At 41.7% G+C, this 22,186-nt stretch overlaps 1 protein-coding gene across 3 annotated transcripts in view; it reads right to left on the reverse strand.

The window, feature by feature from the left end:
* GAN (gigaxonin) overlaps positions 1 to 22,186 on the reverse strand; it is a 40,918-nt gene that overhangs the window by 13,689 nt on the left and 5,043 nt on the right. For all 3 annotated transcript variants that reach the window (XR_007906943.1, XR_007906942.1, XM_051801750.1), the window contains exons 2-10: positions 13,426 to 13,540; positions 12,209 to 12,559; positions 11,519 to 11,736; positions 10,568 to 10,689; positions 9,974 to 10,086; positions 8,733 to 8,882; positions 8,318 to 8,454; positions 7,695 to 7,823; positions 842 to 951 (exon numbers count right to left, since the gene is read on the reverse strand). Coding sequence is in view for 1 of the 3 variants with exons in the window: in XM_051801750.1 (XP_051657710.1) it covers positions 842 to 951; positions 7,695 to 7,823; positions 8,318 to 8,454; positions 8,733 to 8,882; positions 9,974 to 10,086; positions 10,568 to 10,689; positions 11,519 to 11,736; positions 12,209 to 12,559; positions 13,426 to 13,540 (1,445 nt within the window). In the remaining 2 variants the exon portion in view is untranslated. The remainder of the gene's footprint in view (positions 1 to 841; positions 952 to 7,694; positions 7,824 to 8,317; positions 8,455 to 8,732; positions 8,883 to 9,973; positions 10,087 to 10,567; positions 10,690 to 11,518; positions 11,737 to 12,208; positions 12,560 to 13,425; positions 13,541 to 22,186) is intronic.

Raw genomic sequence — 22,186 nt, forward strand, 5'->3', positions numbered from 1 at the left:
AGACTGTGGCACTGATGCCACATCCAGCCTCATCTTAAACACCTCCAGAGACAGAGAATCCACCACCTCCCTGAGCAACCCATTCCAATGGCTGATTACTCTCTCTGTAAAAAATGTCTTCCTAATATCCAACCCAAACTTCCCCTGGCACAGCATGCAAACACGTGAAGGAGAGAGTGCACAGGAACACAGATCAGTTGCTGGAGGGGTGGTTGAAATTATTGTCAAAAGGGAACTACTGTGATGTCTCTGATCCACTTAAACCCATCACATTTGGAATTTTCCTCATCTACGTTTTGCAGAAAGCCCTGTTTCACAACTTATGTATGTACACACGGCCACAAAAGCATGTAGCCTTCCAAACCTCTTTTACAGTATGTGGCCAAATGCTGAAAGCTGAGGACTGACTGTGTTTGTTAGTACACATTTATTCAGTCAGGATTTAGAGCCCAGAGTCACTCTCACATCCATATGAGCCACTGGATGATGTCCCCAAAATGCAGAACTGCCTGCTTACTGCTACAAAGACAGGAGCCACAACCTCAGGCAGTAACAGTTCTCCTTACATTTAGATAAAAGCAGTAACACACTCTTAGTCTTCTTTTCTGATCTTCAAACTAATCAACCAAACCACCCAATGCTCATAGCACTGAACCTGTTTCTGAAGAGCTCCAAAAGCAACCTGCACGTTTCTGTATGTCCAGCATAATCCCTGTGAACCACAGCAACTTAGAACAGAATCTCAGCCTCTTATCCTTAAAATGTTCAGTCTCATTGGTACCCAGTATTTAAAAGACTGGAAGAAAATAAGCAACAAGAGGTTTTTAGTTCTAGTTCTGACCTGTGTCGAGATCTCCAATCACGTATATGCTGGCTCCGATGGGCACAGCTCCATACACGAAAGAAGAACTAGTTGGGATACAGAGGTTCTGATCATTTAGATAAATCCACCTGTAAAAACAATAATTAAAAAACAGGATGTGATTATTAAAAAAAAAAAAAAATCCAGATTCTTTTTGTAACTGTAATCTTCGACTCGAAAGCAGAGAGCACATGGTAATTGGTTATGTAAAAAGCATTGGGAATGTTGTCTAGACTGCAATAGTCCTGGCTTCCCCTAGCCAGGAAAAGCAACTGGTACTGCTGTATCCTGAATTTGCTTTATTTCAGAATTGCTCCACTCATCTGTGTAATCTACCTATAATAAATTCCTCTTGCAGCCACCCAGTGTGACCTTCTGGAAGCGACCAGGCATGTCAGAGCCAACAGCTATGCCACTCAATTTTCCCTACAGAGAAAATTTTAGGCTGTTTTTTCTCAAAATCAGTAAAATCATAAACACATATAAGCCTTAATGACCCACACTAGGGGAAATAACAAATTGCTATGGCAGAACCTTGTTATTAAGCAGTGCCTTCTCCCATATAACTCCTTAACTTCTCTAATTGTGCCTTATAAGGGCCTGCTAAGAAGAATGCAGCACTTGGCAATGCTCAGCTTCAAACAAGGGACAGAAGACTGGAGATCAAAATGGTAAGGGAATCTGGAAAAGAAAAATGTCCATTATCTGGAATTCCTAATCACATATCAGGCTCTTTTCAATCCCTTTCCAGCTCCTACTGTAAACTTAAAAGTCCCCTGTGTTCACTGTAAGCACAGTCTCATTGCAACACTACAGCAGCCTGATCATCCCACCCAGTGAAAAGCAGTTTTCCATGTTGAAGCCTTTGGAAAGCAGGTAAGCATGTACTGGGATGCTGGTTTATAAAGGTGTCCCACTTGCCTAGACTTGTCAGCATTCTCTTTGCTTCTGAAACAAATTCCTACAAAATGCTGCTGCCCTTTCACAGAGGGTGTCACAGTTCCCAGGTACAGATCCTGAGACATACAAATCAAGGCCATTTTAGGTGACTGCTCCTACATCTTTTATTAAATAATTACAGAGAACAGGAAAGTCTGAGAAACCTTTGAAAATCACCCCATGTATTTTATGGCCATACCAGGTTAATTTGAGGGAAAAAAATTGGAAATGCCCTCACAGATACCTGCTGACCATGGAAAATTCTGCATTCTCTGAACTCCTGATTCAGAAGTAAACCTCTCTTCTGGCACTGAAGGAGATGCTGCTCCATATCAATTATCTTGGAGACAGAAATCAATTTTTAAAGGGCAAATGAAAGGATTAGCTGTCCATGATTTTGTCTGTGCTGTACACTGAAGGATTAACATCCTGCAGAAAGCAAGGCAATGGTTTGTAGCTGTCACAGAGGATGAGAGATGAACTAAGAGCAGAACAAAAGAGAAGTTCCTCTGCACTGGTTCAGAAACTCTCCTACAGAGCAAAACATCTTGCACCATACTTCATTAGCTTCCTTACTGTGGGAAAAGGGCACACTCAGTGTTTTCACTGCTTTTTAGCAGCAAGTGACCTAGAATTATGAAAACTGAATAAGTGGCAGAGCAGTGCAGAAGGAAGATTGGAATTTCTTTTGTTTTAGTAAACACAGGACCATGTTAAGGAAGGGGGGAAAAAACCAGTTCAGAGGTTTATCTGCCCTAGATATTCAAGGTTTTGGAGTTTAAATAAAAATACCTAAACCCACGGTGTGAGGTCCAAGCACAGCACCAAAGGACAATATTAAAGTATCTGCAGTTGCTTGTGAAAATTCATTCTGAAGCTTTCTCAACACGTACACTTTAAAAAACAGGCCCCACTTTTCAGGAACACTCACAGCAGCTTTAGCAGTTAGAACTAGGAAGGAACAAAGACAGGAAGGGCAAGGGGTCACGTTTCATCAGAATTTGACTAAGCTCCAGCTTAATGTGGGCTGTGCCTGCCTTTTGAACAGTATGGAAAAAACACCACGACCAAAAATTCACAATCTTCAGGAATCTGCAAACAGTCCTTGGAACAGAACTCTTGCGTACTTCCCCGGGATGGCTCCACTCAAACCCAGTCCAAGAGGAGCAGGGGGAAGGTAGTACCACTGTAACCATGGACAGAAGTGATTGCTCAGGAACTGAAATGTGCTTCCACTTAAATTTAAAAAAAAAAAAAAAAAAAAAAAAGAAGGAATCTTGATTTTTTCCACTCTTCAAGTGATATAAGCCAAATGATCCATCCACGCTGCTGTAATGAACAGGTAGGATGGTAACTGCTCTATGTCCACGTGGGAAGGAAGTAAAGATGTGATACAGAACAAACAGATTCTAGATATATAACCTCAAGCTCATCCCAGCTGGGAAAGGAGGCCTGCAAATGAATGGAAATCCATGTTCCTCTCATCTGACAGTGCATCAGGCAGTGTTCTCATCACATTTTAATAAGCACTTGCTTTTAATGAAATTCCTGAATGGAAGAATCTTGCTAATTACACTTACCATGTTACAAGATTATTTAGTTTATTACTTATATACTGCTGAAAGCTTTTCCTTATTTTTATGATGTTCCGGTAGCAAAAAGAACATTTTAAAGGAGTTTTTGCCAAGTACTGCTTCTGAACAGGTATCTTTCACTTTTATCCCCCTTAATACCTGCAAAGTTTCATAATTCTTTTTTGAATCATGAAAAGAAGGAAAAAATCCTACCTCCCTTCCAGACCACCAGCAAAAGGCAGTTGGACTATTCCTAGAGACAGAGCTCCACCAGCAGCTCTTGCAAAGAATCCTAAAGCCAATTTGGGCTCTGTTAAATATTTCCAATTATCTACATTGAAAAGAAAAAACCCAAGTGTGTACAGACATCACCCAATTCTCCACACACCTACGTGATGCAAAAAAGGATATTATGAATTAGGAACTCTGGCAGAAGCAAAGACTGACCCACCAAGGTCTTGAATATATAGTTAAGATTTCCTGCTTTTTATAGAGAAGAAACACTGGACCACTGAGTGAAGGATACCTTTATATCTCCATCCTCCACTTTCACATTTATTAAGTCTGTTTTTAGCTTGATCAATATTTTAAAAAACAGGATACAACGCACACAAAGCTCAATCTATAGCCTTTGAAAAAAAAATCCACATCCTGCAAAAGCCCTGCAGTCTGATGTATTTTCTATCTTTGGTTCACTTACATTCACTCATGCACATGACTCTAAAGACAGGCTGACAAAACATTTATTAACTGAAAAACCTCGGTTACAGCAGTACTTCAAATATGAGAATTATTTTCTCTATTATCCTGTTCCACATTTCATGTGGATGTTACCATTCTGTCTCACTTCATTTATTTTATTACTTGTTTATACAGCACAGCTTAACAGGAGTCTCAGTGTTTATTTTTTTGGTAGTGTGAAGACCTCAGCATATCCCCAGTCTTTAGAAAACTCCGTGTCATAGTTTAGAATAACAATTTTGAAAGACTGCGCACTGTGAGTTATTCTGGAGTAAGTTACTGTCAAAGCAAACAACATTAAACAAGTCCAGTCCTTTAATCCAATTTAAGCCAGAATTATGGCAGCTTACAGGAATTAATATGTTTATATACTGCTGTAAGTACATACTTAGACATACACACTGGAGTAAAACCTGTAAGTCAGACACTCACAGCCTCTGGGGGCCTGGGGTGGTGCTGACCCTGTGCTCCCTGGTAATGGGACCTGAGGCACACATGGAAATTCATGCAGATGACCCAGGTGTGCTCTGCTGCACGTACCTGAAAGCCAGCAGTATCCAATGGTTCAACTCACAGCACAAAAAGTTCTCTCCAGTCAAAGAGAAAGTGAACATGATGGAGTTCTGCACTTAAAAACAGCTGGAAAAGCCCGTAGCTTGTTACAAAGTACAGAATACTGATATATGTAACTATCAAAAAACCACTGTAAGTTTTGGTTGGAGACTGCTAGAATTGATGTGCTGTCACTCTGACCCACTGCTGCTAAACCACCTTGCAAACATACTCCTCCTTTCCCCAAATCTATTAACCCAACACTTTTAAATTTCTGCCAATAACATACACATACATTGTTGATGTGATATTTCAGCTCTGACAGCTCCAGTATTATTCCACCACCAGAACTACAAAAAGTGTGTGTGCTGTGAAGTCTGAGGGTTCAGATCCTTCACGATGACTTTTTGAAGCTGCTGGTTTGAAGGGGGACTAATCACCTTGTATTTGTCTCAGAACCTTGCTGAGGAAACAAATGCACTTTTCAACTATAAATCGATGACCTTGTAGCAGCTGCATAATGTTTAAGATGAAGAACCTGCCTTTGTACATCCATCACAGTAACTATGCACAAAGGAACTGAGGGAGATTGTCCACCTGTGGTAACATCTATGGCATCACTTATGCTTTACTCCTGAGTGCTGATGCACAGCAGAGCACGTGCAAGTGGAATTGCTAAACTCATCAAACACACATCATTACCTAGTATAAGGTTTTCACAGACTTAAGAAAAGCATATTATTTATTTTGAGTGAAGTAGGTGATTTAGATTTGTTTTCTGCTATTTCTCAATCAGCCCAGGAAATAACACCCTCACATTTTCCAGAGAGTCAATATGCTTTCATTTCATGTTTTGAGACACTATTTTAATGAAATTACAATCATTTTCCAGATGCAATGTTACTTCAGAAAAGAATACTGGACAACAACGTACTTTGTCTCAGCACTGGGTAGGCAGAAATATTTGCTAACTGCAGTTTGAAGGTAATTCCCTTTATGGCCATTTTCTCCCTTTTCCAGAGAGTTACAACTGCTCAGGTGTCACAGCCCCTGCCACAGCCCCCCTGGAAGGCACCCACCTACAGAGATCTCTGAGGGAAACCTGGGATAACTGGCAGACCCCTGGAGCTGAGTGCTGGAACATAACACAGGGACACTGCACCCTCTTCTGGCTACAGCTCCCCTTGTGCCTCCCGGGGCTGAACCGAGACCTTCCAAACTTTGGGAGCACGATCCCCAGCCAGCAGAGTCATCCCAGCCTTCCCTGGTCCCCTGTCTCCAAAGGAACACCCACAACCCGTGTCTTGCCTGCAGTGCAAGCACACACTTAAGCTGAGTTCCATTTCTAGCCTCAGGCCCTGCAGTGGCAGAGCAAAAAGGCAAACGTGAGTATCTGGGCAGCCCTCACCCTGTGCCTCCTCCAGCAGCTCCTCCTGCTGCTCCCTCCCGGCCCCTGCGCCGGCACAGCCCTCACCCCACACACCCAGCACACACGGGGGGGCAGAGCAAGACCTGGAACAACTGGATTTTTACTACAGTTTTATTTGAATCCTGTAACACCTGGGGGATGCCCCCGAGCACGGTCACGAGCGCAGCACACGCTGTGCAGGTGTGGGTGCTGCAGGCAGCAGGTGGCACCACGGACTCACCAAGGCTGCAACCTCCAAAATCCATGAAAGCTCACCCTCTACCAACCAGTGGGACAGGTTTACAGTCACTGGGGAGGAATCATGAGGATCAGCCCGGAAATATTTCAAGTGAATCAGCTAAAAATAGCAAGTAGGAGAGAGGAGAGCACTTCTTTCCAGAATTCTTTTCCTTTCAAAGACCTCTTTCAAAACTGTTAATAAACTTTTAGCATTTCCCCACCCTCACAGGGCTAGAAAACACTAGGGAGCATCAGCAGCAATAGCCTCTCTTATCTGTCTGCTTCCTATATCCACTTGAAAGGATGTTTTTCTCCAGCCTCATTGGATTATAGCTAGTTTAGACATCACTTTGAACAACACAGAAGACCTCTTCATGCAGAAATTGGTCTCTTTACAACCACATCTTGCAAGAAAATTACATAATGAATTTACATCTACTATTCTATTTTTGTGTCCTTTTATACAGGTCACTGTCATAAATCAGTGTTGATCTTCTAATAAAGACATGCTAATCTTCTCCACTGTCAACAAGACTTGAAACATCTGACCACAAAGTCTTTTTTTCAATTTAGTTTATAAAAGAGAATCATCTAATTTATAGTCATATGCAAGAAAAAAGTTGCTGAAGGAACCAGAGCTTGTCTTATGACTGGAGAGTAAGGTGACTATACAAAAAAAATCTGCCTAAGGTAACATTTTGAATAGTTACCACGTGTAATAAGGTGGATTCCACCACCAGAGCCAAGAGACAACAAATGAAGCAATTGGAAGCAGATTCAAAACAAAGAGAAGGAGATCAGCCACACAGGATGTAGAGGGGGCTGTGGAATGTATAGCATCCATAGTGTCTTTCCTAGGGCAAAAACCTACAGTAGCTATAAATGCTTGGAGCAAAAATGCATGAAATTTCTTATCCCTACCTTAGGAATTCCCTAAGCTGCAAAAGACTGGATCATGAAGAAATATCCCTGTACATACATACACTCCTGCATAGAATCATGGAACCATCCAGGCTGGAAAACACCTTTAATAAGCACTCAGAAGAAGCCTTGGGCATGAGCACAGGTAGGGGCAGCAGTACCCTGCACTTGGGGGAATTGCAGAGTGCAGGGGAAGAACCACAAAGTACCTGTATGACCAAGGGGCTTGTCCTGTTCAGGGGCACTCAAGACTGGCATGGTGGCCCAGGGCTTTAGGCTTGGTATGTGAGAGGATAAAGCCACTGATGGACCTTCAGTAACAGCCAAACTGGGTCATAAAAAATAAAATGAGCACAGCACAGACCTAATATGCTTTTAAGGGCTGGACCAACAGCGGGGGGACAAGCAGAAGACCGTAAGGCATGTATTTTCCATGTTTAGAGCTGCAGCCAGTTACCTTTTAAACTCATCATGATAAAATTCAGATTTGCACGTCACCATCTCACTGGCTTGACTGTCATCACGACTCCTGACTCCACCAAAGACATAAAGCTCAGAGGCAACTCCACAGGCCACTGCCCCAAATCTGAAAATCCAAATGAAAAGAAAATATTAATGTAATATATCAAAACCAGTTCACATATCCTTCTGAACTTCCACAATTTCTTATTTTTTTATTTATACACACACACACACAGATTCCTTTTATATCCAACAAGACCAGATGTGTCATGGATTTGAATTGTAAGCACCTAATTCAGAACACATAAAACAGAAACATATTTATCTCTGAAAAAAATTCTGAGGTTCCAACTGAACTACAATTTCTAATTTTCCTTTTGCATCAAGGAAGTATTGCTTGTAATGTCAGGAATGCATTTCTACAAAATTTGTATTTATTGCTTGGATGCTTCTCTTTTCCTCAGCCATGTGTTAACTACAGGCTACCATGACTCAGAAAGTCATGGGGAAGTTGATGGGCCATCTTCAGGGATTCATCAGCAAAAGGACAATTTCCTCTCATCAGAGTTAGAAAAGGTTGTACACAGCAATCTAGTTCCCCCTTCCATTTTCACTCACCTCCTCTCTTTGAGAGGACAGATTGCTGTCCACTGCTGAGTCCTGGGGTCGTAACACTCCACAGATTCAAAGAGTTTTCCATAGGAGCCTCCACCCATTGCATAGATTTTCTTCTTCATAGCTGCATAGCAGCCAATCTTATGGAAAAGAGAAAAAGCATATCCAAAACTAACTATACACACACAGGTATTCAGGTTGCCTGTAGCACATGTCAAACAATGCCAGGCATAACAATCCTCAGCCAGACTTTTCTTTTGGTATATTAATAAAGAAGCTGCTGTCTCTCTTTTCATTTTAAGATTATTTGTTACAGCTTCTACTTGAAGAAAAAAGTTTAAATATATATATTTTTATATATACATACAATTGCCTGTTTAACCATAAGTATTGCAATACTATACAATGTAGTTCTTACCTTCCTAACCATGGTCAAGTCTGGCTGCTTGGTCCAGGTCCGGCTATAAATATCATAGCTCTCCATAGAGATCAGCTCCCTTTCACCATCCTCACCTCCCAGAATATACAGAATTCCATCAATCTCTACCACACCAAAATTGTGTCGTGCCTAAGGAATACCAATAAAGTCAACACTGTAAAACGTAACAGCCACTGTGAACAAATCAATACAATCTTATTTTTCAGCATATCTGTCTGCAAAGTGCTATTGGTGTTATGCCTGGGGTTTGTTTTGGTTTGGTTTTTTTAATGGTGAAGCCCTAAACACCAGCATAAGATTATTAGTTTAATCAACTAAACTAAATAAAGGGTATTAAAAGAAAAAGAAAAAAAGCAGAGCAGCAGAAGCCAAAGAGACCACACAGAAATCTAAGAACAGAGCTTGGTTCTATTTCAGTTTGCACAGTGAGGGTCTCCACAATGAAGCTGTTGCTTTCAGGTCTCTATAGCAGCCAAACTCAGACTCATTATCTGTGCAAAGGCAGCTCCTCTATTTTGTATGTTTGGGCACACTCCCCTCAGTCTCACAGCAAACAGGGAACATCACAATCATAGCCTTACTCTTAGTAAGCAGGAAACTTAATGCATCATAACTACAGATGTAGCCAAAACTACAAGCCTTTGCCAACCGGAGGCTGCAAAGAGGAAAATCCTGGGGCAAACAATTTCTTAACAAACACCCTGTGCTGATCTACAAAGATAAAACCACAGGTGTATTAAGGATATACGTTTACAAACAACAAACTGTTAACTTTCTGATGGAATGTAAGTATGAAGAAGGAAGCATTAACTCAAACCAAACCTAAGTATGTCTGTGCAAGCCAAGTTCTGTATGTTGGCCAGTCCTCTGTCCATGTTTTCTGCACAGTCCGATCCCTTTGTCCATCTCAGAGTTCTCTTGTTTTAGAAGGCCAGTACACGCAGAACATTAAGTACACTATATGACTGATGCATTATGAAACTCCTGAAATTTTGTAGTTCATCTTACAGTTAGCTCTTCACCAACTGTTTAGTTTTTCCAGATCCAGCAGTCAGCATCAGACCACAAGAACAACAACAGGATATAAAAGGAAGTCAGTCTGCAGCATGATTTCGAATGTGTAAGATGCGACTGAAGATTCAGAATAAAATTTTGCAGAAGAAAAGGAACATTTTGCCAAAGTAAAAACTTAAATCCCAACAGTTAGATAGAGATCTTGCCTCATGCATTGGTGGTAAGGAACTCCATGAATTGGTGTCTGGATCATATTTCTCTCCAGAGCTTAGCGTTCCCTTGTTTTCATCCTGACCACCAAGCACAAATAAAAATCCCTCTGTAAAACAAAATGTAACATGATCTTAAGAACAGGACCCACACCTGTACACTGAGCAAGACAACGTGACTGGTGAGCTGTATCCTGGAATTCACTGAGAGATTCACACCAGTCACAGGTCAGACTGGACTGGAGAAGGCAAAGCACATACTTATATCTGACTCCAGTCTACCCCTGCAGATACTGTTCAACATGTTCAGTGATGCAGCAACTAGAATTTACTTAAAACATGAAATACTCCTGGAGAGACAGATGTAGCAGATTCCCACAAAACGTTGCGGGAATAGTGATTTTAAGACACTCGGATGACAGGGATTTTCACAGATTCAAGTACAGTTTTGGGCAGACAAAGGGGAAGCATAAAATAACCCCAGTGCAGTCAATCTTAAAGAAAATATATTATTATAAGCTGTATCTCAGATTTTGAGGCACTGGTACGTTTTCATAATATTGACTTTAAAAATACAAAGTTCCCCTTTACCTGCTGACAATACTCCATGATTGATCCTTGGAATACTCATAGGAGCAAGTTCAATCCAGAGCTGTCTATTGGGATCATAAAGAGGACACATACACCGCATCACTGAGGTTGGTTTCCGTGATCTGAACACAGGGTGGGGAGGGAACAAACAGAAACAGAAAGACAAGACAGAGTTTTACAAGTTCACTGTTAACACCTTGTGTCCAAAATTTGTTTGTTCACGTTTTCATGTGTATTCATCACGTGTGGCATTGCCCTGGTAAGGAGAAGACCCACAAACCAAACATGTAAATTGAGTTTGTACAGACTGGAGACAAAAAGCAGCTGCACTTCATTCCTACTGTACCTTCCTGTACTCTTTCTTAAGAACTTTGAACAGCTAAAAATAACTCACAAAGTGTATTAGTAATGTTTGAGTAAAGTGATTCACAAAATGCAAAATGTTATCTGAGTGGTTTACTACACTTCTATAAAGAGCTAACATCTAAAGGCTAAATTTATTTAAACAGGACAGAACCTTCCCCCCTGCTGCAGGGGGTACTCAAAAAGAGAAAGGGATTATTGTGCAGAACAGAAATTTTCATCTGGCAGCTCAGATGCACCACTAATGACTTGTTTTTTTTGAACCATGGCTATCATAAACAAAACATTAAAAGCACACGTTGGCTGCATTTAAGTTTTGTTATAGATGCTTTTCAGACCTTCAGAAAGGTGCTTCTCCAACGTTCTGTGCTGAGCAAACAACACATCCTACCCTTAGTTTACTACATGTTGAATGTCAGAAACAAAATAACTATTTATTGCGGAATCATTCCCAGAGGTATTTCAGGTGCATCTGACCAACCTAAACCAAACTTAAACGACAGGGTAGCAGGTGCACGTGCTCTCTCCAAGCTGTTTTCAGACTGCCCTGAACTCCAGGCACCAGCTGTGAGCCCTGCTTACACTTACACTCGTTCCTCCCCCCCAACAGTCACGATGCACTCGGAGTAGCCCCGGGGCTTGAAGGAGGCCAGCATGGCCTCTCCCTGCTGGGGGGGGGTCAGCGGGATGTTGTTGCACTCCTTGACGATCTCCCGCACCAGCGGCTCGCTCATCATCTGCTCCCGCAAATACGCCGCGTCCAGGCCCGACACCCACACTGCTGACATGACATCCTTCATGTGAACCTGAGGAGAGACAGGGATGCCAGGGAATCACCCAACTTTTACAGGACAGCGCTGAGGCATCCGTAAGTACAGATGCTTCTGTATTTGTCAAATACTTAAGAGGTTTTGATATTTGGAAGTGATAAACTATACAGCACAATGTTACTAAGAAAATGCATCGAGTCCACAGGATTTCTCCATAAACATGCTACTTGCTTTCTCTCCATGAAAACAAGATTATATCATCAAATGCCAAAATGGTACTTTATTTCTCATTGCCTATCAAATAATAAAGGCAGCAAATGATGTATCACCCACAGCGCTTTCACCCTTTTACTGCAATCTCATGGTCTGCATTCCAGGCAAAATTCAATTAATTCCATAAGTGCAAGATTAGTCCCAAAAGAAACAGTTCTATTTCAAGTTCCCACTGATTAGAATAAACACTCCAATCTGCACCACATTGAAAATACAAACATTTGGATGTCCTGACCTTTCTGGAATCTGAATCATGAGAAATCCACCTAATCACCGCTTCAAAGACGTATCTTTCGTTTCCAACATTGAGCTTTTCCATCGACAGCACTTCTTTCAGTTTTTGAGGAGTCAGTTCCAAGAATTCCTCTGTGCTGCTGACATCTCGAAAGTGAGTTTCCAGATACTCTGAGGCAAGGTAGTGAACATGATGCAAACAATAGTGCAGTGCAAAGTCCCGAATACCAATACAGTTCTCAGCAGCTATGCAACCTTCTAAAAACTCACAGCAGAGAGTTTTTAAGTCTGTAAGCAGCAGGAGATCAGCTGCCTGTACCACATCTTGGATAGTTTCTTCATTTAGCCTGATCTGCAAGAATTAATTTAGAAGTTATAGCTACTATCACTCATTTGTTCCATGACATGCCCGCATTCATTACCCTCAATCTCAGTGGCTGAAAAATGGAGCATTAATGCCAGTGTAAAAATTAGGAGAAACTGATATGACTGCTACCCCTTTATAAATGAACACAGGGATGGAAAGGCATTTGCTTGGCAGAAGGTGTCGAGCAGAATTTTGCGCCTGAAGAAACCAACCATAAAATTGTTCATCTCATCTGGGAGCCTAAAATGAGTTTTGCTGCAATACATAAATAATGTTTTTAAAAATGCATGTCCAGAAAAGAATTTCAAGCCACATCTGCCTTTTCTTTTTCTGCTGAAAATTAAAACTCGTTCAGCAATGTCAGTCTGGTTCCAAATAAACTGGACACACCAACTTTAATTCCTGCTAAAGCTCCTGGCACACAGATCTGAAGGGGCACAGTGGCAGCAACGAGAGGCCAGACAGCTGGGCACGAAGGGCACTGAGGGAGGACACCTGATGTACTGTAATGGCCAGTGATGGGGTCTCAATCTCTACAGCTACCACCAAACCAGTTCTCTTTCACACCTGACACAGACTGCATGCTTTAAGGCAGGTTATTGAAGGCGGCCACCAATTTTAATACAAGCATTTGACACTGACTCTAAATTTTAAAGTCCTCCCCGGCTGCACGAGAAGAGCAGAGACAACTACAGAGCTTACTGCCTCTACTTCACATGCACAGCCCCACTTTGCAGAAGTTCCATCACAAAGCTTTAAACCTCAGCAGGTTTATCTTTCAGGACAATGTTAAACCCCAAGTTATTTTGACAAACAGTCCAGCTGCTGTCTAGTTCTTTTTAATACCATACCTGCCCGCTGAAGATGTAATCTAGTATCTCTTTCATGATATCAACAGATATCCCTTCAAGTTCAATCTTGTACGTTGAGCCATCATCCTTTGGAGGATTGTAATTCAATTTTGTTCTAAGAGAGGAGACAAGAAAAAGAGAAAAGCTCAAAAATCTGGGCACTGTCGCATTTGTTTCTGAAGAACCAAACACTAGCTGTGGGTCACCTGAGCTAGAGCAGGGATGTTAAAACCTTCCAGTGTGATGTGAAAACTGTCCCTTGAATCAGCATGGAAAGGATGTAGGTCTGGTCTCTGATATTGCTCATCACATTTCCAAATGTGCAAACCACCCAGGGCATCAAAGAGCCAAAGTATTTTTTATCCCAGCTCATTCATCACAAGCATTCAAAAACTTCACTCAGACCTTCCAACAGAATAGCAGCTCTGCTGACAGATGAAACACAAGAATTTGCTTTGCTAAAGGTGGAAAAAAACCCAAAACAAAACAAAAACCCCCAAACATTTTACCAAGAAAGAAATAATTAGAGTAAGGAGATGTGATCAGAATAATCACTGGCAGCAAAAATATTTGGACTGCATTACCATTTTGTGTAGTTTATGATGTTATCAGCCTAATGCTATGCCTGGCTGTAAGCAAGCCATGTGCTCATAGTTGCAGGAAACAGCCCATGTGCTGCTCAGCAGAGCTTTAAATATTCATCTGCATCAGTGGACACCTCACTTGTGAGCAATTCCTTTAAAAATACCAGGAGCACTGTGATGTGCCTTCGAATAGCAAGGAGAGGGACTGGGGAAAAAGATGGGGAACTAATAATAACAACACAGCAGACACTTTGCTTTCCATCAGCTGTTTGTGCAAACACTTTTTCCAGGAAAGATAACTTGAAGCATTCAAAAGTGAGCAGTGTCCACCAGTCTGGTGCAAACAGCCACGAGAGCTAATAAAAGATCATTCTGAATGTTTCTTTTCCACACTTTAGGCAATGAAGAATACATTATATAAAGACCAGAAAACTTGTTTTATTACTTCTGTGTATATTTATATATGTCTATATGTAAATCCCAGCACACAAAAGCCTTAAAAGCATTTCTACATTCATTTGAATATATTCTTAGGTAGAATTAGTTTCTTAATGTGAAAAGCTGTGGCTTTGCTAAGCTGGAAGTGACCAGTTTGTCAGTGTTCTGCTATCCATGTTCACACTAATACATAAATAGGACTTAGCTCAAGGCAGATTCTGCTTTACTTACTCATATCAGAACAAATTAGTTTCTCACAAAATAAGCTACGACTCACATCAAATAAAACCTTAGTCTGTAAGGAGCTATTTTTAAGTGTGAATAAGGATGGTAATTTTAGCCCTTTACTTAATCATGTCTGTGGTCTTGTCTTCACATCTCTCACCTCACAGCAGGGCTCGGCTCCTCTCAGTGTTTGTACAGCAAAAGTTACAATACAAATAACAACAACAACATGGTATGGATTAGGAAATTGTTTATTTCCTAACACTTGGAAGGAGATTAGGAAAATTAGGTGACTCCCACTAAAGCACATGCTGCAATAGCAGACACTGATTTACAACTTGTCAGTTGAAAATTTCTAACCCAAATATACATCTCCAGCAACACGATCAACATGTACCTCAGCTCGAGCCATCCTTGCCCATGTGGAATGTGCACTTTTCCTGACTACAAACTCCAAAGGAATTACAGAGCATATAACACAGGCTAAGAGGCCTTTTCAATTCCAACACAGAGTAAAAGGCTTTTTCACACATGTTTTCAAATCTATTCAAACTACTTCAATTTTACTACTGCTACCACCTCCATTTACACGCGAGTTTTAGGTTTCCTGGTTTGTAACGAAAGCTGTATCTTGTTTCCTGGGATGAAATTGGTTTTTCTTTTCACTTAACATAAAATATATCAAGGTTTGCAGCACGTGGCTTCCTTCAGCAGAAAAGGGAGGCACTTGGATGGCACCTGGATCTCACATGTGTCAGGTACCTGTGAGTAGCTGGTATGGTCAAACACAGAGCAGTATCTACCCAGAACCTGGACAGTCCAACACACTGTGGGGCTTAAAACAGGCCCAAGGCATATAATAAACATGTTGATGCCAGCACTAATAGGGAGATTAGGGAAAGGACTAGTGCTATTTATCTTTCATCTTAGCATCACCTGCACACACCCAAGCTAAATCACCTCATTGCGTGGACTTTACACTGACGCTTCCTGGTAACAAGAAAGTGTTGTTCAGAGTTTTTGGGTCTTATCAGGCTAGATGTTCTAATTACTGGGTATTTTTTCAGGCATCAATAGTTGGTAATCTGAAAAGAAAGGGCCCAGCCCCTGATGCAGGGCCAAAACACAAAGTCAAAGGAGGAAAATAACCTTGAAAACAAATCAAACTATTTCAGCTACAGACACTCGCATGGAGGCAAACATTCACCTTATGCAAATGCATCCCAGTTCAGACTAAGTTTTGCTCCTATCATGTGTCATGGGAAGCAATAGTTATCCATCTGTCACATGACTTTAATTTGTTGGCTAATAAGCTACAAGGTTATTTATTTTGGTACAAATACTTCTGAGCTATGACATGGGAGCCATTCCCAAAGGCAGCTGGAGGTGCTCCTTGTCATTCACATCACGCACTGCAGGACAGCAACTGCCTGTTGGGAAGAGGGGAGGGAAAACATGAGGCAAGGGCATATTATAACCAGGTTTGGGGCTGGAAAAGTGTAAGAAAGAAAACTGTGAGTCTAAAGGAAAGAAAGCTGAATGAGGAGAGAAGAGTAGGAGGTATGGAATCGGAGGGCAAGGAGCTCTGTCTCCTCTTGCATCACCCAGCACCAGCTGTGACCTGCACCCACATCTCACCAGCAAACTGAGGCCTGGGCACCCTTGTCATAACACACACAGACAGAACAAGAACATTTCAAACCATGTTTGCTCCCAGTTCAGAGAGTGGGCACATGGAGAAACATTTAACCCTGGTCCTCTATCAAATTCCACTTCAGAAAATAAGTTACTAGATATGCTTAAGCAGAGGCTTCCCAATCTGTCAGCATCCCAGGAGGAGGATGCTTGCTTTCCACCACACTCTTCCTCAGGGTGATTTACTCAGCCTGTGATTTGTGTGGCTGAAAGCTGGAAGTGGCAATCAGCAACCCAAGGTGCAGAGATGGGCCCAGCTGCAGCACAGCTGCTTCTGACACATGCATGTAACAGCTTCCTACTGTGGACAACACTCCTAATTACTTTAAAAGCACTCCAAGCTGCCAAACCACAGCAGAAAAGGCTGCCTCAGTCTTCCTTAATTCAGATGGAAGACCAGAACATCAAGATTTAGAAGGAAATAACCCCCCCAGCCAACCAGAAAACCCTTGAGCTGGGAGTGGAGCACAACTGAAACACACACAGAGCTGGGGGAAATAAAATATGGCAACTTCTCCATCCTGTTCTATCAAGTAATTTAATTTTGAACAGCTTGGCTCCATACATGCTCTAAACCAATATTTTCCATTTTTTAATTAAATCATCACCATAAGCTGAAATTGCTTCCAGTAACATAAACAGTGTTCTATAAATGCTCAACATCTACCCCAAACTCTTGTACCTCCTCAGGAAAACTGTTTGGCAAACATAACACCTTGGGCAGGTGGCATCAGAACAACTGGGTTGATGTTGTGTTTTGATGTTGTCTGTGTGACAAATTTAGAATCTGCTGTTCCACATCACTTAAGGAATACAATCCTAATGAGTCATCTCAAGTGAAACTACATAAGGCAGAACGAGGAAAAAAATTCCAGTATCTCTTCTGTATTTGTAAGCAATATAAACAAGGTGAATTCTCAAAATTAAAATAGGGCTTAAGGACAGATGTTGATATTGCCAGAGTAACAATTCACATCTAATTGCATAAAACAAATTCAAACAGTAATAAAAACCCCCCACAAACAAACAAAAAGCAAACCAACAGGTAAATTAAGACTGTCCACAGTTCTTGTTAAAATTCAGGTGGCTCTTCCAACTTACTGTCATTTTAAAAGAGTAAAACAAAGAAAAACACAATCATCCTTTCAACCCTATAGCCAAATCCCTGTGACAGCACCAGACAGTGGGACAGTTAAGATGAATGACAAGCACATTGAAAAAAGAGTCCATGTGTCTGAAAACTTGGTTTTCTTACATTTTACAGATGAAATTTTACAGGAGGGGAATAATAATTTTTTAAAAAATAATTTTTTAAAAATCCAGCCAGACTTAACAGCAAACAAAATGAAAATTCAAACAAAGAACTCAGCTGCCACCAATAGTGCTTGTTTTCCTGAGTCAGACGTAATTCTCTGGGAATATTTTTATCTTTAAAATCTCTTCCTTATCTGTGAACTGTTAAGAAAAGGTAACTGGTGTGTTTTTACAGTGGTGGCCTGAGTTATAAAGAGAACAACAGCACAACCCTTGGAATGCTTTAATCTTAGAGCGCTGGTATATTGGTACCTAAACAGGTAAAGCAAACACCTGCCTGCAAAGACTGTGCCTGTGAGAGTGCTCCAGACCACAGCCACCTCCAGCAGGTTTATATTTACAGTGAGCAGCAACCTAAAAATCTGGGAAACAAGAGACAGACACTTTGGGTTTGACGCTTTGCAACACAGAACTTTTACCTGCTCTCACGTCACCGCGCCGCGAAGGCAGTTCCCTGACCTACTTCCACAGCCAGAGCAGGGTGTCAGGAACCAGACTGCAGGAGCCCAGGGAGACACTCGGCTTTTGGAAAGCAGTTGTCTTGCCAAATTAATGATTTTGCTCCAGATTAACCGTAAGGGCTAGTCTGCACAAGCCTTGCCAGTATTGCCACACCACCAAACCTCAGTAGTGAAGTAGCAGAGCCATCCTTCCAAAGCAACGAGTAATAAAATTGGGGTTTGATGATATATCCTTTACCTGCACCAGTGTTTTGGCCTTCTCTAGAGAGCATTAGCGTTCTAAAATGAAGTTGTACCTCCAACAAATGCTTCCAGCAGAGACATGCACCCAACCTAAAACACACTCACAAGGATGACTCAGTCCCCAAAATGGCAAGTGAGTACTTGGAGATTTTGCATCAGTAAGGAGAAAACTTAAAAAAATCTGCTTTTGATGCAAACAGAAGGTCAATTCAGTCTCCTCCTGGTCTGAGCTTCCTTGTGTAGGTTTAAGTCTTTCAAGTATAAGCTTTCCATGTTAAATCTAATTAAGTCCTGCTCAGAACTGACCATTTTAATGGTGAAGTTTTCCATTTGTCTGCCTTTCTCCTTGCAATATTTTCTCCCATGAAAGCTGGTCTCTCTACGTGCAAAAAACCCCCCTTAATAATGACATTATTAAACAGGTCAGACATAAAAACATGATACAGCAGTTCACTCCACCCACTTGCCATCCTCCAAAAAGATATTTTACAACCAAATCAGAAGGTTTCCTTTGAGGTCGCACCCTGGCCTTTAGCACCACACATAAAAGCCAGTCTTCACCACACCCTGCAAAGGGTGCCAGCTCTCAGAGGATTTTGGCTATGCCTCTTCTGTGTCTGTCCTACGTGTCTCTCTCCTTAAGATAATCTGTAACTGCAACATCACATCTCAAGGCAAAGTAATCCACCTAACAGCTCAGCACAAAAACCTGCAGAAGTTGCTTTGCTTGAAGAGAAACAAAAACCAGGAATAAACTTTCCAATAGATGAAAAAATTAGGTTAAGTCAGGCAAAAATGTGGCTTCCCCTCCTCTCCATAAGAAAGGGAACAAGGCAATTACTTCAGCAGTAGCAGTACAGGGGACATGTACAGGGCTCATGGGCTTTCCTCAGTGAAGAGCTTGTTTACCCTGAAAATCTGAAATTACTCTGATTACACTGAGCTCATCCAGAGTTAGATTGTAATCTAAATTGGAAATCTACCCTCAACCAGCCTGTCTTGCCTAAACATGTGAGTTAGCCCTAAGTAGACAGAACACACACCCGACAAACAGTGCCCAGGAACGGACTCTGGGAGCTTCTCAGCAGCACCAAGGACCTGCCTTTTCATTTCACTTTGGCTTTCTTTAGCCAAGCTGGAAAAAAACCAAGCCACTGCACCAGCTGAGCTCACAAACCAGTCAAACACGAGCAACACAGATGAGCTGCTGGGCACCCACGGCTCATGTCACAGCACAAAGCACAGCTCAGGCTCACCTGTGCACGTGGTTGAGCAGATCTGGTTCAGCAGTGGCTGTTCATCTAAGAGGTACCTTCCTGTGTTAGAAACACCTGCCACTGGATTTAGAAAGGTGGGCTTGGGGGTTTTTTTCCCTTCGTTTTTAAAAGGTGGGAAAAAACCATCTAATCCCTGTTCCTCTGTGTGCAGCAGGCTGGGTTCACATGGATCACTCATCAGAGCCCCTCCTGAACTAAACCTGTATCATACTGATGGCATTTTTCTGCTCCACATGACACTCGAGCCCATTCACCGAACTGATGATTTCCAGCAGTGTTTTACACCTCTTAGGCAGGACTTCCTTGGAATAACAAAGGAAGACATTTCCTGAACACAGTTTTAAACCGAGAAATGAACAGTGTCTTACTTGAAAACACATCTTCTTTCAAATTAACTCTGCTTTTCAACTTGTTAAAAATGCTTTTTAGAAGAAACAAGTGCAGGACCATACCCACGCTGTTAAGCTTATAATTAAACATATAAGAAATGCAATGCTAACCCAAACATTCCTGTGACTTACTAATATCATTTTTTGAAAGAACACCAGTGAACCTGCTGAGGAAACTTGTATTAGCCAGGTTTTTATATCTCACTCATCCTTACAGCACATGGGAGAAATTAGCACCACATCAGAGGAAGATTTCCATAATTGCTGATAAGTATGAAGTCAAATGGACAAAATTAGAAGTGCATGAGTAGTATTGTGGGACAGCTGGAAGATGTTTGGAATCCAAATGAGGGAGGCACCTGAACTCTGGATACGCTGAGAGCTGGAAAACACGGATCTACAAGACTATCACAGAATGTGATGACACAGCCAAGAGGAAAAAGGAACCAGGATTTCACCAGCACAGGAGTCTCCAATGCAGAGTATGAACTGTGTCCATAAACAAGAGCTGCACCAGGCAGCCTACATTGTTCAGGGGATGTAAACCAACACCCTGAGGACATAAACCAGCCACCAACCACATGGTATTAAGAAGATATTTCCTTGATAGGCAACAAGCAAACTGTCCATAACAGTGATTTATTTTGTTTTCTTGGAAATATTAAGCAGGGGAAAAGATAAAACACAGGAGACAAAGACAGGACTGGAGACTCCTCTGTGCACAGGTAACACTACACTGGCACTCAGCACCAGGACAGAGAAAAAGCTCTGTACAATATACAGAATAAGAGCCTGAAGAGAGTGTGAAGAAACAAATCCATTCAAACCCTTGGTTATTTTTTGGTTTTTTGTCGGTCTACACCAGGAAGAAGTTCCTTTTGTAACTGCAGATGAGACCAAAACAAACAAAACAGGCTCAAAGAAAAAAGACCCACCAAAAAAAAAAATCAAAAGGCAAATCAAGCAGTTCAGACTCATCAACTCCAGACGCATCGGCAACTTCAGAGCCATAAAACACATTTTAAACCAAGCAAGGAAAAATACTAATAAAAAACTATTCTTTTAATAATAAAAGTTCTGCCAAACAAGGCAATTAATGCAGGTGTAAAGGCAAGCTACAGAGTATGAATTACCCAGACATCCCAAGCAGCTCCATCCTGCCACACCTTCCATCCCAACTCGCCTCTTACATCAGGCACACGGATACAAAGAAAGGACGAGAAATTTCATCTCAAGTTCTCCTGGGTAAACAAGGTGCTCTCATTCCCAGTTCTCCCTTTGCCTGACGTGTAGCAGCAGCCCAACTGTATTTTTTTTTTTACTATTTGGGGCTGGGTAATAGCCTTATGGCTTCCTCCCTTCAGGCCATCTTTAGGGGCTTGTTGGAGCAGGAATAAAATAACCAACTCCCCACTCAAGCCTGGTATAGTGACTTCTAAATCCCTTTTTGAAACCATAAACTTTTAACACACCTTTATCACTGTTGCCCCTCAACTGCTTATCCAAACATAACACGTGTGTAGGCACTTCTGGCTTGTGCCAGGCAGACAGTTTCTGGCCAAGGCAACTATTTTGATTTATTGCCTCTCAAAGTTACAGAGACTTTACAACTCAGTTATCACTAAAACATAATAGGTAGCATTGCAGTTCAATTTTTTAAAAATCAAAACCAAACCAAAACTATGCCTAATTTGAAAAACAGCTTTGAAAGTCTGGAAGCAAATTCTGGCCTGATCTGTTCCTGACTTCCTACTGACAGGTCAAGCTGCAAAGCTCCCAGGAGACTGCCAGAAACAAACTTCTCTTAAGCAACCTTGAAGACAACATGGCTTTAAAGCCCTCCTTGAGAGTGCAGTCACCACAACATTACCCTGCACACCCAGTGAAGAGGGAACCAGCCCTGGCACAAGCACAGAGCGATTCAGCTAAACCAGGATTTGGGAGCACTGGGTCCTGACAACCAAACACCTCCCAGCTCCAGCTGCTGTTTGTGTTCCTGACTTCAGTACCTGTCCCAGATTGAAACAAAAGTTTTAAAACACCATAAAAGGTCTCTATAGACGTCAATAAAAACAAAACAGCTACCAGGAAGTCGGCAGCAGAAGCTACTGGCGTGCACTGGCTTCCAGTTGACC

Source organism: Manacus candei, unplaced genomic scaffold (assembly GCF_025592945.1).
Source record: "Manacus candei isolate 608988 ecotype Guabito, Panama unplaced genomic scaffold, ASM2559294v1 h1tg000053l, whole genome shotgun sequence".
Lineage (NCBI taxonomy): Eukaryota > Metazoa > Chordata > Aves > Passeriformes > Pipridae > Manacus > Manacus candei.